General features: G+C 47.9%; 1 protein-coding gene across 5 annotated transcripts in view; it reads left to right on the top strand.

Moving 5' to 3' along the window:
* The window catches only part of TMEM131L (transmembrane 131 like), a 177,343-nt gene that overhangs the window by 8,875 nt on the left and 145,264 nt on the right, over positions 1-23,204 (top strand). For all 5 annotated transcript variants that reach the window (XR_014812792.1, XR_014812793.1, XR_014812794.1 and 2 more), the window contains exon 3: positions 2,262-2,305. Coding sequence is in view for 2 of the 5 variants with exons in the window: in XM_084972625.1 (XP_084828751.1) it covers positions 2,262-2,305 (44 nt within the window). In the remaining 3 variants the exon portion in view is untranslated. The remainder of the gene's footprint in view (positions 1-2,261; positions 2,306-23,204) is intronic.

Genomic DNA, 23,204 nt, shown 5'->3' with positions numbered 1-23,204 from the left:
CGTCTGCTTGTTTTTTGTTATATTCACTAGTTTGTTTTATTTTTTAGATTCTGCATATAAGCCATATCATACAGTGTTTGTCTTTGTCTGACTTAGTTCACCAACTTCCAAGTCCATCCATGTTGCTGCAGTTGGCAAAGTTTTATTCCTTTTTATAGTCAAGTAATAGTCTGTTGTGTGTGTGTGTGTGTGTGTGTGTATGATTAGCACAGTGACCTTGACTGCTGGGTCCCTCCCATGGGGTGGGAATGATATTGTTGAGGAAGATTGCTTTTGCAGCAGTCTTTTTTTTTTTTTTTAATTGAGGTATAATTGACATACTATATATGTATATATGTGTTTTTTTTAAGGCCGCACCCGAGGCATATGGAAGTTCCCAGACTAGGGGTTGAATTGGAGCTGCAGCTGCTGGCCTAGCCACAGCCGTGGCCAACACCAGATCTGAGCCACATCTGTGCCCCATGCTGCAGCTTGTGGCAATGCCAGATCCTTAACTCATTGAGCGAGGCCAGGGATCGAACCTTCATCCTTGTGGACACTGTGTCCAACCCACGGAGCCACAGTGGGAACTCCTGTACCACATTTTCTATACTCATTCATCTGTTGGTGGCTGTTGTAAATAGGGCTGCTCTGGGTGCATGGTTCTTTTCAAATTAATGTTTTCATTTTTTCTGGGTGTGTGCCCAGGAGTGGAATTGCTGGGTCATATGGTAGTTCTATTTTTAAGGTTCTTTTTTTTTTGGTTGTCGTTTGTATTTTTGGCTGTACCCACAGCATGTGGAAGTTCCTGGGCCAGGGAGCCAACCTGCACCACAGCAGTGACCCAGGTTGCTGCAGTGACAATGCCGGATCCTTAACCTGCTGCGCCACAAGAGAACACCTGTTTTGAATCTTTTGAGAAACCCCACACTGTTTTCCACTGTGGCTGCCCCAGTTTACATTCCCAGCAAGTGTATGAGGGCTCCCCTTTCTCCACGTCCTAGGAGGGCATCGGTCTTAAAGGGAATGAAAAGCCCCTCCGTGATGGGAGCGCAGGCCTGGGGCATAGCTCATGGCTTGGGCTGATTTGCTGGCCGGAGGGATGGAGGAGAAGGGCAGGTCTGAACTGTGTTTCCAACAGTGGGTAGGTCTTCATGCTTGGAGGTGAAGTGTAAGATGGCCCTAAGGCTTGCCCCGGGGGTCAAGGAACGTGACAGGGTCCCCGCCACAAGGAGGCCCTCGGCAGGGACCCTGGACACTGAGTAGTCGAGTGTTGGTCCTGATTGCTCTGGGGACCTCCAGTGCGTCTATCCTGGAGGTGTTTGGCTGTAGGGCTGCAGCAGTGAGGTCACTCCTCCTGCACGGGCCGTGGAGTCCCTGCCTGGGCTGGTCACGGCGGGGTGCTGTGCTGACCAAAACTGCCCCAGCCTTGGCTCTCCTGGGAAGAGAGCCATTTTTTCGACTATCTCCACCCATGAGAGGTGGGGCTGGAGGGAGGGAGTTGGGTCTGACAGTTCCAAGTGGGGGTTGACATTCAGAGGGCTGTAGTTCAGCAGCGCCTGGGCCCAGGAGGCAGTGGGCACCCCAGCAGTGCTACCAGGATAGCCTGGGGCTGGGGCGAGCTGAGGGTGGGCAGTATTCCTGCTGCCGGCAGTGCCAGCTTCAGCAGCGGATGGTCTACACCATGAGCACAGCTGCCAGGCAGACACCAGTGGAGCATTGAACTCTGTCTCTGTTGCAAGTGCCTTTTGTTTTTAACCCTCTCGGTGTGTGACGTCTGGTCAGGTTTTGGCACGGTAGGTCTCAGAGAAGATTTCAGAAGCGCTTTTGACTGAGATGTTTATGCCGTTTATAACGAACGTGATCAGCCTTTTAACGCTAAAGTCAAACGCTATCAGGTGTTCATTTAGGGGATTCTGAGCTAAAGAGAACCCTTTTTGTAGGAGGGGCTTTTACTTATTAAGCTTGATCTTGAGTGATTAAACTGCAACATCAAAAAAGGTTTTTGGAGAGAGGAAGGATGACAAGCCCATTTCGAGATGATGTTTTGGTTGCCATGTTAAATAGGTAAAAAGATAGATACTTACCGTGAATTTTTAAGGGATTCCTTGGCGAGTTCAGGCTTTTAGAGGAGCCATTCCAGTGCCATTCTTTTTCTGGATAACTAGTTACCGAATGCCTGCTGTATGCCAGGCACTGATTTAGACAAGTTCATCACGTTTTCAGGGGGGAGATTTTGGGTTTCTTTGAAACAACTGTTAAAGCATATTCTTTCTCAATAGGGTGATTCTGAAGAGGACATGGAGGAGCATTCTCAAGAACAGAGGTAAGGAAAAAAAAAATGGGCGTGCTGAGTTTTTCTGCCCCCTTTGAATGCCCTCTGCAGTCTGGGGATTTGTCTGCTTTTATGTATTTAATATTATCTGTGATGTACCTTTCTCTTGGGCATTTGGGGGTATCTATTTAATGACTTTGTTTTAAAGTAAGGTTGCCCAGAAAGTTGTTAAAACAACCCCCCTCCCATCTGGCTACTTACGTCCTCCTGGTTTAAAAGCGTGTGTTGAGTATCAGGCACTGTCCTGGGTGCTGGACATAAAACATTGAACAAGACCTGTGTGCGTGTAGTAGGGACGTCAGCCATCGCTGCAAACAAAACAGTTATGCTGGTAAGAACTGTCAAGAATTAGACTACTGGAGTACCTGTTGCGGCTCAGTGGTAACGAAGCTGAGTAGTATCCACGAGAATGCGGATTCGATCCCTGGCCCAGCTCAGTGGGTTAAGGATCCAGCCTGGCTGTGGCTGTAGCATAGGCCGGCAGCTGCAGCTCCCACTCAGCCTCTGGCTTGGAAACTTCCATATACTGCAAGTGCGGCCCCCCAAAAAAAAGCAAAAAAAAATTTTTTTTTTTTTGAGGAGAATTAGATTGCTGTGGTAGAGAACAGTGAGGTAGACGGCTTGGTTGGGTGGTCTGAGGTGACATTGGAGCTGAGGTCTGGAGGATGTGTGTGGGAGCAGCTGGGTGGTGAACAGAGGGAATAGCAGGTGCAGAGGCCCTCAGGTGGGAAGCTCTGGCTGCGTTCCAGGAACGCGGAGAAGGCCGGAGGGGTTTTGTAGGAGAGTGAGATGAGGTAGGACCTTAGAAGCCAGAGTGAGGAGGTTGGATTTAATTTTATTCTTTTAAAATGTGGCATGGAGTTCCCTGGTGGCTCAGTGGGTTAAGGATGCAGTGTTGTCACTGCAACAGCTTAGGTTGGGTTTGATCCCTGGCCCTGGGGAACTTCTGCCTACCTTGAGCAAGGCCAAAAAAAGTGTGGGATGAGTGGTTAAAAGATTTTAATCAGGGGCTAGCAAATCCAAAGACATAAATTACATTTTTAAGAGAATACTTTGGTCTCTGGGTGGTCTTGGTTCGTTGCTGGGAAATCTGGTCCCTTGGAGATACTTGAAGGTACCTGGGTATGAAGGTAACCTTCAGAGGATCAGCTTCTAGATCCCCAGCCTTCATATCTTCTCCTAAAACTGATCTCTCTGAGGTTATGATAGATCCTTTTCCATCTCTTTTTTGACTCTGAGAGAGGCATACCTCTTACCAGACGCCCAACCTGCTGTGTGCTTCATCTTGGGCACGGGGCCAGTTTGAGAAAGTGTCTTAACTCTGACTGGATGACAAGTGCTTTTATAATTCTGGGAGTTTTCAAATCTTGACTTTCTGTAAGATTGAAGGAGGACCCAATCAAGTTGGCAGTTGTTAGACCATCAAAAGTTTTTGAATAATAGAGTGATTTTTGGCCAAATGCTGAGGGAGTTTAGAGCATATAGGGACAGTGCTATCACAAAGCTCCTTCCTTTCACCTCTATTTATGTGAACAAGCTTTTTTTTTAGATTTTTGTCTTTTTAGGGCCACACCTTTGGCATATGAAGTTCCCAGGCTAGAGGTCGAATTAGAGCTACAGCCACCTGCCTACACCACAGCCACAGCAACAGCAGATCGGAGCTGCGTCTGCGACCTACATCACAGCTCACGGCAACACTGGATCCTTAACCCACTGAGTGAGGCCAGGATTGGACCCATATCCTCATGGATGGATAGTGGTCAGGTTCAGAGGATCAGTTACTGCTGAGCCACAATGGGAACTCCTGAACAAGCTTTTTCAATGCTTATATTAAAAAAAAAAAAAAAAGGACAAGAAAAATAAGGTTAAATTGATGCTGATCAGGCCCATCTTACTCTAGCAGTAATATTCATATTGACCCAGTTAGGGGGAAAGACAGTTGTATCCATCTCATTAAAGGATGAAGTTTTCTTTCTTTTTTCTTTTTCTTTGGCTGCACCTGAGGCATGTGGAAATTCCTGAGCCAGGGATCAAAGCTGCGCTGCAGTTGTAGCTTGCACTACAGCTGCGGCAGCGCCAGTAAGGGATGCATTTTTCTTTTTTCTTTTAACCTTTTTTCTTTTTATTTTATTGGAGTATAGTTGCTTTACAATGTTATGTTAGGATGCACTTTTCAATACAATTTGAACTCTTAGAATTAGTTACCTATCAGAGTTTGTAAAATTTGTTGGGTTTGATCACTTGTGTGCTAATAATAATTATGATAATTTCAATGAAAAAATTATTACTTAGACCCTATGGTCACAGGAAATTAAGAAAAAAAACCCCTGAAATCTCAATTTATACCTGTAGTTTTCTTGAAAAAGCTTTGTACATAAAGCTGTATTAAGTTAAAATTTTTTGAGAGAATATCCAGCAATTCAAGAAAGCCTGCATGTACGTGTTTGTGTGTGTGTGTATGTATATATCCATATTTTTTTGGCCACCTGGCAGCATATCGAGTTCCTGGGCCAGGCTCCAGTTGCGACCTACACCACAGCTATGACAAAGCAGATTCTTTAATCCACTGTGCTGGACCGGGGATTGAACCTCTGTCCTGGCGCTGCAGAGATGCTGCAGATCGCCTTTGCACCACAGCAGGAACTCCTACCTGTGTATTTTTAAAAATATGGTTGATGATGCAGTAGTATTTAGATTCCTTTGAATATATTTTAAAGAGTGTTTTATAAAAAATGCCAACATTTATAATATTGCCAGAAATGGCCTGCTTCTGCAAACATTTAAATTCATAGTATAACATTTGAAATGTTAGGATTACTTGCATATCCAGGGCAGAGGAGTTTGAAGTTTGCTCCAGCCCTGTCTGAGGGTCTGGGAGCAACGGAAGCTGCCGGCGGTTCTGGCTGGGCTGGCGGTCATAGGGACAGAGGGACGTGGAAAATAGGTGAGATGAATTTTTGTTGGATCAGGTGTGGAGGGTGAGAGAAGACGAAACCGTGGAGGGCTTCTCGGATTTGGCTTGAGCATCTGGGGAGACGACGACCGTGATGGGAAGGCTCCAAGGGGAGGGCAGCCAGGATCTCTGCTCGGTCGTCTTATAGGACCTTCAGACATGATGGGACAGGCCCGGGGAGGTGGCAGCTGGGCACCCAGGGGAGTGTCTGGGAGGCAGGCCTGGCTGCATCTCCAAGGGTCTTGTTGCCGGGCCTTTGCATTGGCTTTCCCCTTTCAGAGCCCCAGTTCTTGTCTTTCTCATCAAGGAGAGCTAGATTCTTTTCACCTATTTGCTGTCACATTTCAAGTTATGAAGTGGATTTCATCCTTGGTGCTCTTTTGACACAGATCATGTCAGGGGCCTAAAAATGTTTTGCCAGTGTCTCACAATAAAAGACATGTTTTGGGGAGTTCCTATTGTGGTTCGGTGTGTTATGCACCCGACTAGGATCCATGGGGATGCAGGTTTGATCCTTGACCCTGCTTAGTGGGTTAAGGATCCGGCATTGCCGTCCGCTGGGGTCTAGGTTGCAGGTGTGGCTCGGATCCTGTGTTGCTTTGGCTGTGATAGAGGCTGGCAGCTGTAGCTCAGATTCGACCCCTAGTCTGGAAACTTCCATATGCTTCGGGTGCAGCCCTAAAAGGCAAAAAAAAAAAAGAAAAGAAAAAAAAAACACATTTTATATCGTGATTACTTAGTGCCCAGTGCAATATATGTGGATGTATGAATGTGTACACGTGCTTATTTGATTATTTATAAAACAGTGCTTACCATTGCCTCCTGTGGTGTACTCTCTTTTCTGTTTCCTTTCTTTTTGATTGTGGCAAAGTATACATTTCAATGACCATTTCAGCCATTTTTCAGTGTATGGTTTGGTAGCATTAAGTGCATTCATATTGTGCAACCATCCCAGCATCCATCTCTACAGAACTTTTCTATTTCAATTTATTTCATTAAAATAAATGCTGGGGAGTTCCCATCATGGCTCAGCGGAAACGAACCTGACTGGTATCCATGAAGCCGCAAGTTTGATCCTTGGCCTCGCTCTGGGGGTTAAGGATCCGGCGTTACCGTGAGCTGTGGTGTAGGTGATGGATGGACGTGGCTCGATCTGGCGTGGCTTTGGCTGTGGTGTAGGTCAGTGGCTACAGCTCCAATTGGACCCCTAGTCTGGGAACTTCTGTATGCTGTGGGTGCGGCCCTAAAAAGACCAAAAAAAAAAAAAAAAAAAAGCTAATTGCCAGCTACTGTATTGATGTTAAAACTCCATCATGATTCAGTTTAGTCAACTCCGATTTATATATTTTAACCTTCTCAGTATCAAATATTCTAGTGTTTTGCTGTTATTTTATCCCTAGTTGCTTTCCTTTTAACTAGACTTCCAAGCCTCTTGGTTACTTTCAGTGTTTTTTGTTGCTGTTGAGATTTTTCTTCCTTATGTATAAAGGCAAGATCATGACACAGAGGCTGCAACTAGAAAACCTTCTCTGTGTCTGTTTTCTGGACCCGTAGATTCTGGCGTTCTCTCCATGAATCCTAAGTCTGATGGTCCCTGTGATGGGTCACTTCGTCACCTCGGTACCGAGGATTCATTTACCTTCTGCTGTGCCATTGGGATTTTTTAAAAGATTTTAATACCTTCAAAGCTTATATAATCTCTTGCTCCTTTTAAATTAAACTTTCTCATTTAGAATAGGTTTAGATTTTATGGAAAAGCTGTCAAGATGGTACAGAGAGTGTCCTGTAGACTCCTCATGCACCGGATCCCAGTGTTAACAGCTGTGTTCTTGTGGTGCATTTGTCACAGCTGAGAAACCAACCTGGGTGCCTTCCCATGAACTAAAGCTCTACGCTTGAATCAGATGTCCCTGGTTTTCCCCCAGTGTTCTCTGTCCCAGCATCCTCTCCAGGGTACCTCGTTGTTTTTAGTGGGCAGCTCTCAGGATCCTCTTGGTTCTGACAGTTGGTCAGACTTCCTTTGTTTTTGAAACCGTGGCAGTTTTGAGGCATTGTTCATCCTTCGATTCGAGCTTGTCTGAGGTTTTTCCTTATGATTAGACCGAGGTTATGGGTGTGGGGGAGGAAGACCACAGTTACAAGTTGCCATTCTCCTCATGTCAGGGGTCTCTGCTGTCAGCATGACTTATGACTTTGAGGTTGACCTTGACCACCTGGCTGAGGGACTGTTCGTCGGCTCTCTCCACTGGAAATGTCTTCTTTTCTTATCTCTTTCCATACTACACTCTTTGGAGGCAAGTCAGTAAGTGGGGTTAAACTCCACCTGCATAAATCATTTCGATTTCTTCTGCATGGGAGATGTGTCTGTTTTTTCCCAGTTATTGATTTACTTAGTCATGTATTTATGTCATGGATGTTTATTTTATACTTGGGTTGTAATCCAGTTCTAGGCCTGCCCTGCTATTTTAGTGCCATTTATTATTATTATTATTTTTGTGTGTGGCCGCACTTGTGGCATGTGGAAGTTCCCAGGTCAGGGATTGACTCTGAGCTGCAGCCGTGACCTGTGCCACAACCCTGTGCACTGAGCCTGGGATCAAACCTGCACCTCCATAGTGATCTGAGCCACTGCAGTTGGGTTCTTGACCCCCTGTGCCATCGGGAGAACTCCAGTGCCATTTCTTCTTCACCCTGTTTGTGAAGTTTTTCATATCTCCTTATAAAGTTTTCTGCCGTTTTTGTGGTCTTCACCTTAATTATGACCCTGCTAAGCTGATTTTAATGGCATGAAGATGAACTGTGAATTCCACAAAATGAAAGCTCTGTTTCTGAGAGAAACCATAGACAAGAGCAGCTACTAAAGTGGGACTCGAGAAACAGATGTGACCATAAAACGGTCTCAGTACGTCCCAGGAAGAGTGTAGGTGGCACTGCCATCTGTCACTGGAGAGATTCTAGACAGCGAAGGGCATTCTTTGCTTCACCGCCGACTGCCTGAGGCAGGGTGCTGGCTGGGCTGCTCTTGGTCCCGGGGTGTAGGGTTCTAGAGCCGCTTGCTGGTGCTCTCCGAGTTTGGGCAAGCTTTTCGGGTAATTGGCCTCATTGAAGGTTTTGTTTATCTTGACCTCATCTTCTGTGAATGCTATGTAATTGTGCTTGGTTGAAAGCCAGAAAAGCAGTGTTTGAAAAACTTTCTCCCATCTCTCCTCTCCATCCCTATTTTTCTTCTGGGTATTCTCCAATGTCAGCAGTAATCTGTTCCTCCCCCGAGAAAGGGAAAGGTGGCAGGAAAGGTGGCGAGGAGGGATTCCGTGAGGAGATCCGTGAGGAGAGCAATGGAGAGCTCGCTGCATTTTTCCTAGAATTGAGTGCCCTCTGGACACATCTCCAGTAAACCTTTTTGGGGTTATATCTGTTAACATGTGAAAAGTTCAAGAGTTGGCAACATATATATATATATATATATATATATATATATATAGTAATTCAGCTTTTGAAATGGTTATGTGCAAATCGTAAATACTAACTGGCTAGTTGGTGTCTGTGAAAGGTTTTTTTTTGATGTATTTTTATCTGATTGGTAGCAGCAGCAGCAACATGTGTTCTCCTGAAACTGGTTACATCAGTTAGTGGGCGATCCTAAGAGTCAGAACATGAAGATAATCTCATTAACCTTTCAGCAACATACTGAAAGATGTAATTGCAGACAAAGACTACTTAATCTTCAGGGAAACTTCCTTTTGGCAGTGAAGGGATCTGAGAGCCCCCACGGGGAACAGGGCTACTTGCCACTTTTCTTTGTTTGCCTTCAGATATCGAGAGCTGTGTTTTTAGCACACCCCTGAAGTTCCTTACCTGGTGATAGATGGGATCGTGCATTTTTAATCTGAGCAGGCCTCCCCAGGGCTCCCTCTAGATGCTCCTCTCTTCTGGCTGGTCATTTGCCTGGGTGATGGAGCCTGCTCTCTTGGGTTTTTTGTAGAGAAGGAACTTGAACTCAGTGGTACCTCCTGCCCGGGGGTCTCACCTGTGCAGTTGCCCAGAGATCTCTGCTTTTGGGTGTTGCTCAGTCAGTGTCCCCCTCCGGAGCTCCAGGGCCCAGTCCCCTCGGCCATCCTCCACCCTCCCCCACCTCTCCAGCGGCTGCTCCTCTGGCGTAGCCCCTCCCACAAGCTGCTCTCAGGGCAGATTCCCGCCTCCACACCTGCTGCTCTGGCACAGCCCCGCCTCCAAGGCCCGCCTCTGCCATAGCCCCGCCCCCCGCCCTCTCCTCTGGCAGAGCCCCGCCTTCTGCAGAAATCAGCATGTCCCCTCGCTTCCTTGCATACTCCTGTCAGTGGGTCGCCAGGCCTGGCTGCATCTTTTCCTGTGGTCTCCTGCCTCGGTTTTGCAGCCACCCCAACCTGTTTTCCACGTTCTTGCCCAAGTGATGGATCTAAAACATGTGCATCCTTGCTTGTCATGCCCCTTTCAAACAGCCTCTTGTGGACCCCTTACCTCAGGGCACCCCTGAGCATGGCACAGTAGGCCTTTCATGTGGTAGCTCCTGCTCACCTCTCCAGCCTTCCTCCCCCTGCTTCTTGCTTCCCCTCACGCACACTGCCTCTCTCTCTCCCTCTCTTTTCGGAGACACCCTTCTCATGGCTAGAGAACCCCTCACCTGCCTGCCCCCATCTGCATCCACTGTGACAGGTCTTCCGCCCGTCCAGGGCCCTTACCCCTCTGTTTAAAAAAGGCCTTTGTCGGGATGCCCACCTTCCCGTCTGAGTCTCCGTCAGCTGACCCCTCAGCACTTAGCCTGGTACCTGACACCTAGGGGCAAAGCCGCTAAATGAAGACACACTGCCCCCCCCCTTAAATGTAAGTCTTTTAAAGTTGATTGCTTGTCATGCTTCATTTATTCTTCCTATCCAAGCACAAAAACCGTATTTGCCCTTGAAACCGCAGTACTTGTATTAGTATTAGGGGTTGTGGTTTTTAAACTGGGTGATTGCAGTTGGTGTGTTTTTGCAGAGAATGGCTTATTCGCTCTGTCTCTGTGTCCCTGGCACCTTCTGTAGGTTCTTTTGGCTCCCAGGGGTGCACAGTGAACACATTCAGAGTGAATGGTCTTCATGGCTGTGACAGTGAAGTGAATTTATTTTGACTGTAATAAGCTCATAATGTAGACGTTATCCTTAGAATACAAGCTGTTAAATAGGGTTCTTGGTATATATTAAATTCGTTAAGCCACACAATCCTTTTTTGGTTATTTTTTAAGGTTGTGAAATTTTTAATAAAGCTTTTGACACTGATTTATATAGTAATTTAGCTTTCAACTGAAGTCAATTAGAAGAATACTATAATAGAATTGAATTTTTTATTTCTCCTGGATATGTGTATTTTTTTCTCTTTAAGACCTCACCTATGGCACCTGGGAGTTGCCGCGCTGGGGGTCGAATCATAGCTGTGGCTGCCAGCCTGTGCTACAGCCACAGCAGCGTGGGATCCGAGCCACGTCTGTGACCTACCAGATCCTTAACCCACTGAGCGAGGCCGTGGATCGAACCTGTGTCCTCATGGATGCTAGTAGAGTTTGTAACCCACTGAGTCACAATAGGAATTCCCTGGGTATTTTTTTTTTTTATATATGTATATATAAACTCTGGAGTGATTGGGCTTGTGCTAATTTGTGTCTTTATAGAAAAGGGTATATGAACCAGCTTTCATGATTCCAGGTATGTTTCGAACGGTTTGTTTAGAACAAAAACAGACAAAACACTTTGTTACTTGACACAAAAAAGTGAAGTTGAAGTGTGGAGAGCTTGAATATGTGACCGTCCAGTTCCAGAACCTTCAGGAGAAGTGGCTTACCTCAACACAGGAAGTCAAGTCCCCTGTCAGCTGGTGTCCTTCCTCGTGCCACTTGGTGGCCTGGCTGAACCTCTCCTACTGCCTGTCACAGTTTTTCACAGTGAAGTAACTGCGGAACCCATTCAGGCAGGTGGGCATTGTGAAGAAAGAGTGAGGCAGATTTGCCAGCCCAGGACGACTTGCCCCCGGAAATTACCAAGTGGCTAAAAAGTAGGTAAAAGACTAGGAGCAGCTTATTATTATTATTATTATTATTGCATTTTAGGGCTGCACCCATGGCATATGGAGGTTCCCAGGCTAGGGGTCAGATCAGAGCTGTAGCTCCTGGCCTACACTGCAGCCACAGCAACACAGGATCTGAGCTGTGTCTGCAGCCCACATCACAGCCCACAGCATCGCTGGATCCTTGACCCTCTGAGCGAGGCCAGGGATCGAATCTGCATCCTCATAGATGCTGGTTAGATTTGTTAACCACTGAGCCATGACAGGCGGGAACTCCGGGAGAAGCTTATTTTGGATAAGAGTGAAGGTACTGCTGAGAGCAGGAGAGAGATTTGGGTGTTTTGGCCCTGGGAGCCCAACTGGTGTCTTAAGAAGTGAGCCGACCTTTCGGTCGTGGGGGGGTTCTTTCACACAGGGAGCGTCGTGCATTGGGTGGAATGATAAGGTACTCCAGCTGGAGCCCAGTGTACTGGCAGCAGGATTGGCTAGTTCTGTCAAGGTGTTAGATGTGTTGTGACACCAGGCTTCTGATTGCTTAAGAAGGTGGCAGAGCCTGGGGTTTGAAGGTTCGAAGGAGAAATATAATTTCCCAAGGCGCTATTCTCCGTCTAGGAACACCAATAATGAGATAATGGGGTCTCCTGGGAGCTTGTTACTCTAGCTTTAAATGAATTGTCATCAAATTATTAGTTTGTTGTTAAGAGTCTCCCACATACGGAATAGGACCCTTGAGTAATAGCGATCCCTCCCCAACAATAAATGTAACAAAAGAACACTGCTGCTTTATCAGTAATTACTGTGGTAGTTTGGACAGCATTTCACAGATACGCTCAGTAAAGATGTTTTTGGAACCATTTCTTTAGGGTTTGCCATTGCATCTAATTTACGAAGGATGCAAGAAAAAGTCCTGTTTGCTTATTGTAGCCCTTCTTGATGTTTTCCCCCCAAAGTATTGGAGATGTAGTTTTTTTGTTGGGGAGGGTGTAGTTTTGAAAAGTCTGCTGTGGGCCTGAGAGTTCTTTGAAATTGAAAAACATTTTACATTTGCTGAGCATTTTCAGTCACTTCAAAATGACTCGCTGGTTAGTCCTTTTTCTGTTTAGTTTGTTTTTCATTTCGTTTCTTTTTTGACTTCTCTGCGGCGTATGGAGTTCCCGGGTCAGGGATCAGATCTGAGCCACAGTTGGAACGACCTAAGCTGCAGCTGTGGCAACACTGGATCCTTAACCCTCTGTGCCGGGCTGGGGATCGAACCTGCATCCCAGTGCTCCCGAGATGCCGCTGACCCTGTTGTGCCACAGCGGGAACTCCTATTTTTAATTAGAGTTGATTTACAGTGTCCTACCTGGTTAGTCCTATTTATTTTTCTCCCCTCGGGAATCTTTTAATAAAAGCTGTGTTTCGGGAAGATGGCCGTTTTTACCTCCAAGCATCATCTCTATGACACAGGCACCTGTCCCAGTCTGAGAGGCGTGGGCTTAGCGCCACACCTGCTGTTCCCTTCACTCCAAGTCCCGATGTTTCTACCCAGTGTATGCAAGTAAACGTGGCTCTAAATGACACGTGGCTGTTAGGTGAAAACTAAACTTCTCCAGTAGGATCTGCCACCTGTGGACGCCCATCCAAAAGAGTCCACTGTTGCATTTGGTGGTCATTCCCAGCGATTACCTTCTCGAAAAGCCGAGACCCTGTGTGTGGCCTTCCGCATGGACCTTTGTGAACATGCGCACAGTAGCTCATTCACACTGGTGGCCGGCCTCGTACACAAGCGTGACTTTCACTGTGCCACCCAGTGGATGCTGGTGCCTTTAGCTGCTGTTAAATTATTGATAATAGGTGAAGTCCCGTTTGGATTATACTGCAGCCATGTTCCCGTCCAGAGGTACAGCACCTGTCCGTGTTATGGATTTTTGGTGAAGTAATTTGTCTGGGATCATGATTAATCTTTATCTCTGAAAATCAGGCCGTGTCATCCGGTTAACCCATTCAGAGTGGGATTTAAGTCATCGCATTTATACTTGATGGGTTCGAGGACTTTCACATATCTTGTCTTTAGAGAACCAGGCGGAAATATGCTGGTATCCCCATTTTCTAGACAAGGAACAAGTTCATAAAGGCAAAAACAGTTTAAGGTCATGGAGCTCTGTGGGAGCAGGACAGGTACGTAAGCCGAGGTGTCCTCTTTCTAGATACACTTGTCTCCCTTGTCTCTAAGACGAAGTAAGTTAGAAAACCATTTTCCCAACTAGATGTCCTGATAACCTGCTCTCTGCAGAGGGAGACGAAGGTTAAGATGGATATGTGAAAATAATTGCATTCTCTAGTGAGCTTCCGTAGTGCGGGGGCTTCGGGGCTTCCTAGCAAACCTTTGAAAGAAACTTTGTGTATGGCTTTTGGAGGACTGGCCCAGAGCTGAGTCTTTAGTAACCCTTTAATGTGTGCTGGTTAGCTTCTTCAGCTTACACTCTTTCTTTCTTTCTTGGCCACACCCATGGCCTATGGAAGTTCCCAGGCCAGGGATCAAATCTGAGCTGCCGTTGTGGGATCAGATCTGACCTGTGCCACAGTTGCGGCCACATTGGATCCTTAACCCACTGCACTGGGCTGGGGATTGAACCCACCCCTCAGCAGCGACCCTAGCCACTGTAGAGATAACACTGGATCCTTAACCTACTGTACCATAGTGAGAACGCCAGCTTAGCCCTAAGTGTTTCTCACCCACTGACTGTCAGCTGGATAGCTTTTGGAATAATCTGGAGGGTTCAGATCAAGACTTTCAGGCTTACTTGGTAGAACACACGCCATTGTGATGCGGGCTGAGAGCTTGCCCTCTGTCCTGGACGGACGTGCTGTCCTGTTAGCTGGCTTTGCTTTGGGGATTAGGTATTTTCAGCTTCAAGTAACAGAAAACCCTGACTCAACCAGCTCAAGCAAATAAAGAATGTGTTATGTCACCTACCAAGAAGCCGGGAGGCAGGGTGGTGCCGGGTTGGTTTGCTGAGCAGGTGAGCGTGGGGCCGGGCAGCCAGGCCCTTCTCACCTGCCTGCTGTGCTAGCTCTGGTACCACCTGGCTCCTCTGGGTGCAGAAGGGCTGCGGGTTTCACAGCCTCCGCCTCAGTGTCCGTGGGCAGGTTAGAGAATCTCCCTCCTGTGCCTTTCTCAGGAGCACCCCCAGCGGGCTTTCCCCTTATAGGTCAGAATGGGCCCAGACTCACCCTGAACCCCTTCCCCAGCCCAGGGTGAGGGAGGACCTCTCGGATTAGCTGTGAGAAGGTTTCCCAGGCATGGCGGTGGCGGTGGCGATGGGGGGTACTCCCTGAACACAGCAGGCTGTGACCTCTGGGCGGGGGGTTGGGGGATGGCCGGCTGCGACGGTGCCACCTGCTGCTGACCGGTGCCCGCCCCCAGTGAAAGGGCTGGGGCAGCGGTTCTCAGAGCGTGGGTAGGCCTGCAATCCGCAGGATCAGCACCACCTGAGAACCCGTCGGGCCGGTTCCCAGACCCCACCTTGGGCCGAGCTGGGCGTTGAATCAGCCCTAGGGGAGGGGCCTGTTTTCACAAGCCTCCAGGTGATTGTGGGAAAGCCCTGGGTCCTGGCGAAGGCACCTGAGGAAGCACGTTTCAAACTACACTTTGAGTTGAAATAGCAAGAGGCAGAGAGGGTGCTGTGGGTGACACAGCGGTGGGTGAAGAGGCAGAGAGGGTCTCGTGGGTGATGCAGTGGCGCAGGGTGGGAGGGAGGCTGGGCTCAGCCCTGCTCACGTCCCCGGCCCGGGGTTTAGCAGACCTGGAATCCAGCTTCAGCCGGCTCATCCCATTTCCCTTAACGAGTCCCCGTGCAGGTGTGGGGACGCTGTCCGCCACTTCCTGCGGGGCCAGGGAACAGGTGGGTGAGGCCCTCGAGGTCGGCTCCCAGGGAGAAGTGAGGAACTTTCTCAGGGATAATCCATTCATTATTAGGGAAGTGAGTCTGGCAGGAAACCCTGGCCCGGTAACAAGAAAGTCTCAGTTATGGGATGGGAATGCTGCTCCCAGTACAGTGTGGTGTGTGTACTCAGATCTGTGTCCTGGCCCAGCTCCCTCTGTCTGGGCACGTGGCTGTGTGTGTGTGTGTGTGTGAAAGAGGGAGAGGGAGAGAGAGAGAGTGTGTCTGTAGGGGGCTGTTGAGGCATGAGGAAGGATATTACTTCAGTAAAAACTGAAAGAAATGTTCTAAAAATTCTGTGAGAAACTGGGGTGGGCGGAAGCAGCACAGGCACGGCCCACACTGAAGGGAACTTGCACATCCTGCTGGCTCCCCCCGCCCCCAGGACAGGGGTGCAGGAGCAGGGCTGGTGCCCAGGGGCAGGTGGGCGCTGGAGAGAAGGGATCAAATTGGGGCCAGGGTCTGGGTGGCTGAGCCTGTCCTGTGATGCTTCAGGGGACAGAGGCCTCTCCAGCCAAACCACAGACAGGGGTGGAGGTGGTCCCTGTGGCTCTTTTCACGGTGCCCAGGTACCTTGGCCGGCGGAGGGGGTTGGGTGGAGCAGAGGAGGAGGAAGAAACCCAAGTTCAAGTGGGTTGTTCGTTTTCTAGGGCTGCCATTACAAAGTAACACACATGGGTGGCTTGAAACAACAGGGATTTATTATAAACTCTTTGTTCTGGAGGCTGAGAGTCTGAAAGCAAGGGTTGCTCTCCTTCTGAACCTGTGGGGGACCCCTCCTTGCCTCATAGTTTCTGCCTGTTTGCAGTGACCTTGGCATTTGCATCCATCCGGTCTCTGCCTTTGCCCTCACGTGCTGCCCCCCCCCCCCCCGTGTCACCATGTCTTCACACACTGCCTTTTTTTGGGGGTGAGGGGTAGGGCACACTAGCGACATATGGAAGTTCCCCAGGCCAGGGGTTGAATCAGAGCTCCGGCTGCCGGCCTACGCCACAGCCACACCAGATCTGAGCTGTGTCTGTGACCTGCGACGCAGCTGGTGGCAATGCGAGATCTTTAACCCATTGAACAAGGCTGGGGATGGAACCCACATCCTCGCAGAGACAGCGTCGGGTTCTTAACCTGCTGAGCCACAACAGGGACTCCTTCACACCTTGTCTTCTTAGAAGGACACCAGCAGTACAGGGGCCCACCGTGCCCCAGTGTGGCCCTGTTTCTAAGTAAGAGTACATTTTGGGATCCTGGGGGTTTAGGACTTCAGCGTATCATCTTGGGAAACACAGGCTCATTCGTGAGCCCTTGTGAGGGTCCCCACACCCCCTTTCCCTGCCCTCCCCCAACTCTGGGACCCCTGGGAAGTAACTTTGGTGTGGGGCTGGCCCTCTGCTAAGTGGCTGGTGGGGAATTGTCACTTCCAGGGCACCAGCTCTGGATTGCCAGGGCTCCAGGGGCAGCTACAGGCCCCATGGGTTTTCTTACCAACTTGTTGAACCTGCCTTTTGGTCGAAGAGGTTTTCTTTCTGGGTGATTTCTTTGTGTATCTGTAAGAGCATATCCAAGGGAATTCTTTGTTTTATTTACACTAAATTATGGGTGCTGGGGACACGTGTTTTTTTGTGATTTTTTTTTTTCTTATGGAAAATAAGTGGATTGATGGAAGACTGCTTCAGGACATACCAAAGCTTAGCAGATAAGCAAGCCTTGAAATTCAGCCCTGTTCCTTGGATGAGAAATCAGAACCATACAATGAGCCAAAACTGCTGCCAGGCTGTGTTTGCTGTGTTGGGTCTGCGTGTGGACGTAGCTTAAACTCCTTTCATTGCCATTTTAGACCCAGCAAATAAGTACGCGGTAGTGGGCCTGTGTGCTGAAGCAGGTGGCTGTGAGCCATTTATTGGTTTGGAGGGAGCATCCTGGTATGGTTTCCTGGAAGTGCTTGATTGAAGAAGAGGAGCCTCGGAGTTCCCGGGTGGCTCAGCAGGTTAAGGACCTGGCATTGTCACTGCCGGGACTCTGGTTACAGGAGGGCCAGCAGGTTCAATCCCTGGCCTGGAAACTTCTGCATCCCCTGGGCTTGCTCCCTCTCCCCCCAAAGAGTCTCTTTCTGCTTCCATGTATTTGAACTGCAGTTATCCTGGTGTACATGGTCTTGCAGTAAGGAAGAGCCCTGCTGCTACTGTGGATTTTCACACCCCAGCTCGCGGTCTCCTTCCAGGTGGATGGATGTCATGTCCAAATTGCCTGTTAGTTTGCCTTTCATGTAACTTAATTAGCAGATTCATGGTTTGGGAGAATCTGATCTGTGATCTCGAAATTGGTTACGGTTGGCCTAATTCGTGGGTAATTAGGCGCCTTGCCGGGTGGCCTGCAGTCCTCAGAGGGCTGGGGGTAATTTGAGGTTGAAATGCGAGAGTGAGGTGGGGAAAGCACCGGAGCTCAGTCCCTTAATCTTTTAATCCATTTAACCTGGGCTGTAAATTCAGGCTTCGTTTTAATTTGAAGGTGTATTTTGGTAGTTGGGAAGGGGTTTCATTAATTCACTGCGTTTAGACTGTAATTAAGGGAGAGAGGCTAGTCCTAATTGCCTCAACTCCTTGAAGTTACCGTGGGTACAGTGAGGGTCCATCAGAGTCGTGTTGCTCCCTGGTGGAAACCGAAATTCCAGGTTAAAAGAGGGAGCTGACGACCCAAGGAGATGAACATGGCAAACCCAAAACCCAGCTCACAGGTCAGTTGTGGGCATCATTTTTTGTGCCTTTGGAAGTATATTTGTGGCTTGTGCCATCAAGTTCAGGGACCAACAGATAGAGAGTGACCTGGTCTCTTGCTGAGTTTAAGTCTCTCACTATTTACATTGCTCTGTCTTTGCAGCCTCACCTTCAGCATATGGAGGTTCCCAGGCTAGGGGTCCAATTGGAGTTGCAGTTGCTGGCCTACACCACATCCATACCGGATCTGGGCTGCATCTGCAACCTTCCACTTACGCCACAGCTCACAGCAACGCCGGCTCCTTAACCCACTGAGCGAGGCCAGGGATAGAACCTGAATCCTCACGGGTACTAGGAAGGTTCTTAACTTGCTGGGCCACAACGGGAACTCCCATTTACATTTTCTTTTCTCTGTTTCTGCTTTTGGGTTGGGGAGAAAAGAAGAAACTGGAGGAGGAGAGAGAGGCTTCACCTACAGATAGCACACCTGTAATACTAACAAAAGGGGGGGGGGATACGTGGCATAGGAAACTGGACAAGAAAAGAAACATCCAGAGGGTCGGGTTGCATGCGTTTTCTTCCTTTATGCTCTCCTCCCACCCCTTCTGGGATCTTGATCAGATAGATGGGTGATTATCAGTGGCAGCCGTATGAAATGGAATCTCCAATCTTTTGTGTTCTTTTCTCAGTGAACCCTGCCAGTTTTCTATTCTTCTGAAAGTAAAATCATTCAGGTGGTTGCTAAAAATCACTTTGATTCCTGTAAGTCTGTTTAGGGACAACTTTAAATTTTTTTGTTCCATTAGTCAGTTTATTTCTAACGGTGCCTTTAACACAGTGAAAGTCTTCCATATTCTTTTAATGTAGTCGATCTCTGATTACTTGTTCGTAGTACAGATGAGCTCTGACTCAGGACGGTTCCCTTTATGGTTTTTCAACTTTACAGTGGTGCCCAAGTGATAGGGATTGAGTAGAAATCGTACTTGGAGTTTGGAATTTGCATCTGTCCCTGGGCTAGTGACGCGTGTGGTAAGATTTGCTCTGGTGATGCTGGCCAGCAGCCGCCCCACTCCTGGTCTGCCAGGCTATTGCCAGGGGAACAGCTGACACGCTGACAGCCGTTCTGCACCCTGACACCCGTTCTGCCTCCCACTTTCAGCACACTATTCAATTACATGAGATGTTCAACACTTTATTATCAAGTAGGCTTCGTGGTAGATGATTTTGCTCCACTGTAGGTGATCTTAGCGTTTTGAGCACAAGTAAGATAGGAAGGTAGGCTGGGCTAAGCTGTGGTGTTCGGAGGGTTAGGTGTCTTAAATATGTTTTCTTTTCTTTCTTTCTTTTTTTTTTAAGGGTCCCAGGTACAGCATATGGAAGTTCCCAAGTTAGGGGTCGAGTCAGAGCTACAGCTGCTGGTCTGCGCCGAAGCCTCAGCAACGCCAGATCCAAGCCGAGTCTGGGACCTGCTACACCATAGCTCGAGGCAATGCCGGATCCTTAACCTACTGAGTGGGACCAGGGATTGAACCTGCTTCCTCATGGGTACGAGTCGGGTTTGTTTCCGCTGAGCCGCAATGGGAACTCCTAAATGTGTTTTCAGCTTATAGTATTTTCAACTTATGATGGGTTTGTCTGGAGGTAACCTCGTGGTAAGTTGCAGAAGAGCTGTGTTTTTGTAGAGTAGTTCTTTTCTGTAGAGTTGTTTTGTTTTGTTATTTTTAAAGGTTTCTTTTAGTTTCCCAGATAAGGGCCTTTTTTAGTATCCAAAAGTTATTTAGACTATTGGAATATGTGAGTTTTCTAAACATACATAGTTTTTGGAGTATTTTCTTATGTCTAGTTTTCGATAGTTATGCATGGTCGCCTTCAGCACATGCCATTTCTCCTGTTAAGAAGAAACCAGACTGAGACTTTACAATAGAATAGAATACTCCTTATTCTAGTAAATATTTAGCATTTAATTTTTATGGAAAGCCCTGAAAAGTCAGGTCAATTCTGGCCTTCAGGGAGGGGGGTCTGGGAGGTGAGGGGACCCTTTTACTTTATGCCACTGCACATGGGGTTGCCAGGCTGACCTGTTGCCCTTGGAGCTGTGTCCTCCTGGAGGGGTATGATGTGTTTGCCTCTCTTTTGTGGTTATATAAAAGCACCATGAGGGCAAGTCCTGAACTTGACTTTCCTTGCTGCAGTTTTTATAATACTGAGCATGTATTCCTTTGGTAGCCCCCCCCCCCAAAAAAATGCACTTAGAAATTAATTTAAAATGTTAATCTGTGTGTGTGTGTGTTTAGGGCCACATCTGTGGCATATGGAAGTTCCCAGGCTAGGGGTCAAATCGGAGCTGCAGCTGCCGGGCTACACCACAGCTCACGGCCACGCCAGATCCTTGACCTACTGATTGAGTCCAGGGACCAAACCTGCGTCCTCATGGATGCTAGTCAGATTCGTTTCCGCTGAGCCATGACGGGAACTCCTAAACTGTTCATTGTTAAAGCTACACGTGCCTACTCGTTTTCCTACCCACTTGCTGACATCCTTAACACCTTGCACTGTAAAGCACGTGGCTGTGCCTTTTCATTTGATCCGCATAACCTCGTAAAGCAGATCTCGTCTGCAAAAGGGGGGTAGTGAAACCAAGATTATCGAATGTTTACCAGTTCTGGTTGTTTTCATAAGTATCAGCATATTTCATTCACAGGCCCTCCCGAGAGGCCCTCGGTTCGGCTGAGACGTGAGGGTGAGGCTGTGCCTCCAAAGCCTCCATTCTCCTGTTGCCCGGAGTCCAGCCACCCCGCCACCAGACTCTGGCTTTCTCACGTCTGCAGGAACACTTGACTATGACAACACATGAGCTGATGTGTGTTTGTGAGCTGGGTTTTCAGTTCAGTTCTCTTTACTTACATCTTCTCTGGCTTTGTGCAGTGTTGGGTTCAGGCTGGTGGGAGGTGGGGAGCAAGGAGCAGAAGAGGAAGTGGGCCAGGAGTGGGCAGCAGACAGCTGGTGGAGAGGGGGCCAGACTGGTGGGAAACGAGTCCGTGTCGGGGCCCTTTCTGTCAGGACCCTGCTGAGGTCGTCGTGGACAGAGCTGCAAAGTAGGATGTGAGACAGGGGTGGAGGCGATGACTGCAGGCAGGGCATTTTTCCAGCCTCAAGGTAGACCAGTTAGCCCAGTAGCTGGATGGTCTGCTCAGAGCCAGACTGTCTGTCCGAGTTTGGATCTGACTTCCTACTTATCAAGTTGTCAAAATTCTCTGGGCCTGTTTCCCTTTCTCTAAAATGTGTGTCTTATGAATAGTACCTCCTGCCACGTTTTGGCTGTAAGAATGAAATAAGTACGTCAGGGGTTTAGAACCGAGGCCCTCGGATGTCACCTGCTGTGAAGGTTCTCATCCTTTCACTTGTGGCTGCTGTGTGACCTCTGAGGACCCTGCTCTGGCTTGCATTTCACCTTTCCCTTCTCCAAGGGAGAATCCCTTTTTGAGGAATTGTTGTGTTTGAGAAGCTACAACTGGTGTGGGTAAGGCCCTGAGAAGCTACAACTGGTGTGGGTAAGGCCCTGAGCTCAGAGTTTGAACCCTGTGTCTGTGGCTTGTCAGCTGTGTGATCTTGAGCCTCAGTTTTTGCATCCGTAAAACCGGGACAATAATAGAACTTGTTTCACCATCACAAGATGGTGTGAGGATTAAAGGGGTTACATGTGAAAGAAACTCTTCAGGGTGGAGTATATACATTGGGCCACCCATATCAAAGTGTCTCTGAGCTTTAAAGAAATCATACTCTGTTTCTTTTCTTTTTTTTGGCCATGCCTGCGGCACAAGGAAGTTTGCAGGCCAGGGATCAAACCTGCACCACACCAGTGACAGGGCTGTGTCCTAACTTCCAGGCCACCAGGGAACTCCTGTGTTCCATTTCTTAAGGAAGCAGCAGGCTAAGTTCACAAAGACATACTTAAAATGATCTTTCATCTTTCCATTTTGGGAAAAAATGAGAAACAAGGTAATTTATATTGGGAAAGAATTAGAAACAACCTATGTGCCCAACAGTACATCCATGTAGAAAATTTGTAGTAAAAAATTTGAGAAAGATGTTTATGGACATTGACTCTTGAATAGAAAAAAAAAATTCAGGACATGTTAACTACACTTATTGTGGTGATCATTTTGCAGTATATACAAAAATCAGTGTGTTGTACATGTGAAACTAATATAATATTATGTGTCAGTTATACGTCAATAATGAAATCATTTACCTTAAAGGGAGATGTTGGCTGAGTGGGTCTGTACTAGGTTCTTTGGTAGGAATCCCCACATACACTTTGTTTTGTCCACATAACAGCTCCTTGGGATGCTGTTTAAAACATGGGACTACCTGCATGACACCCCCCAGACAATGACTTGTGTGGTCTGGAAGAACATACTTGAAATCTTTCAGTGTTTCTATTTAGCAGTGAAATGTTTTCATTTTTGCTTATTCTGCCTTAAGGTGCATTAAAAAAAAAGATATCTCTGAGTTCCCTGATGGTTAGGAGCTGGTGTTCTCACTGCAGTGGCTTAGGTTCGATCCCTGGCCCCGGAACTTCTATGTGCCAAGGGCACGGCCAAAACAAACAAACAAACCCCAAACCAAGCCATCTTGGCTTAGGGACATTGACAGTAAAGTGAGGCAGCAGACTAAGGAAGAGCTAACCAGATTGGCGTACCCGAAGTGAGGGAGGGGTTGATTAAAGCGAATCCCCTTTCGAGTTGGGGTATCAGCCTGGATTGGGGTGTAGATTTGATGGGTAGGAATTCTTTAGCATGGTGTCAACTAGTACTTGCTGAGAAGCTTGACCTAAACTGCAGTTTCCAAAAGCAAACCATTTAAAACCAGCAAATGCTTTATTTAAGCAGAACTTTCTGTGGAAGCCCGGGATGCAGATCAACCCAGGCTGCCCTGTTACACTGGGGCCCAAGGGGGCAAAGGGATATTTGCTTTTCAGGAAGATCCCCTGCCCGGTTCATCATTCAGCTGGGGGTCGGGGGGCGGGCAGCCCCCTTCTCCAGCCCCAGAGACTGATCTCGGGTAGCCTCGGTCCCCTGTGTGGAGATGTGTGTGGTAGGACCTTGCAGTGTCACGGCCGTTCCCTTGCCTTTGCCAGAGACTTGACTTAGGATTGGACGTGAGGAAGACAGTTTAGGAGGGAATGTTGTTGGAGGACTTTGGGGAGAGTCCCGATCCTTAACCCA

The sequence above is a fragment of the Sus scrofa genome, chromosome 8 (genome assembly GCF_054392235.1).
Source record: "Sus scrofa isolate SSC_HxYL_T2T_F1_AM1 chromosome 8, Sscrofa_HxYL_maternal_Yorkshire_Landrace_v2.0, whole genome shotgun sequence".
Lineage (NCBI taxonomy): Eukaryota > Metazoa > Chordata > Mammalia > Artiodactyla > Suidae > Sus > Sus scrofa.
The sequence above is the reverse complement of the archived record's forward strand: the minus strand, read 5'-3'. Positions and strand labels throughout refer to the sequence as shown.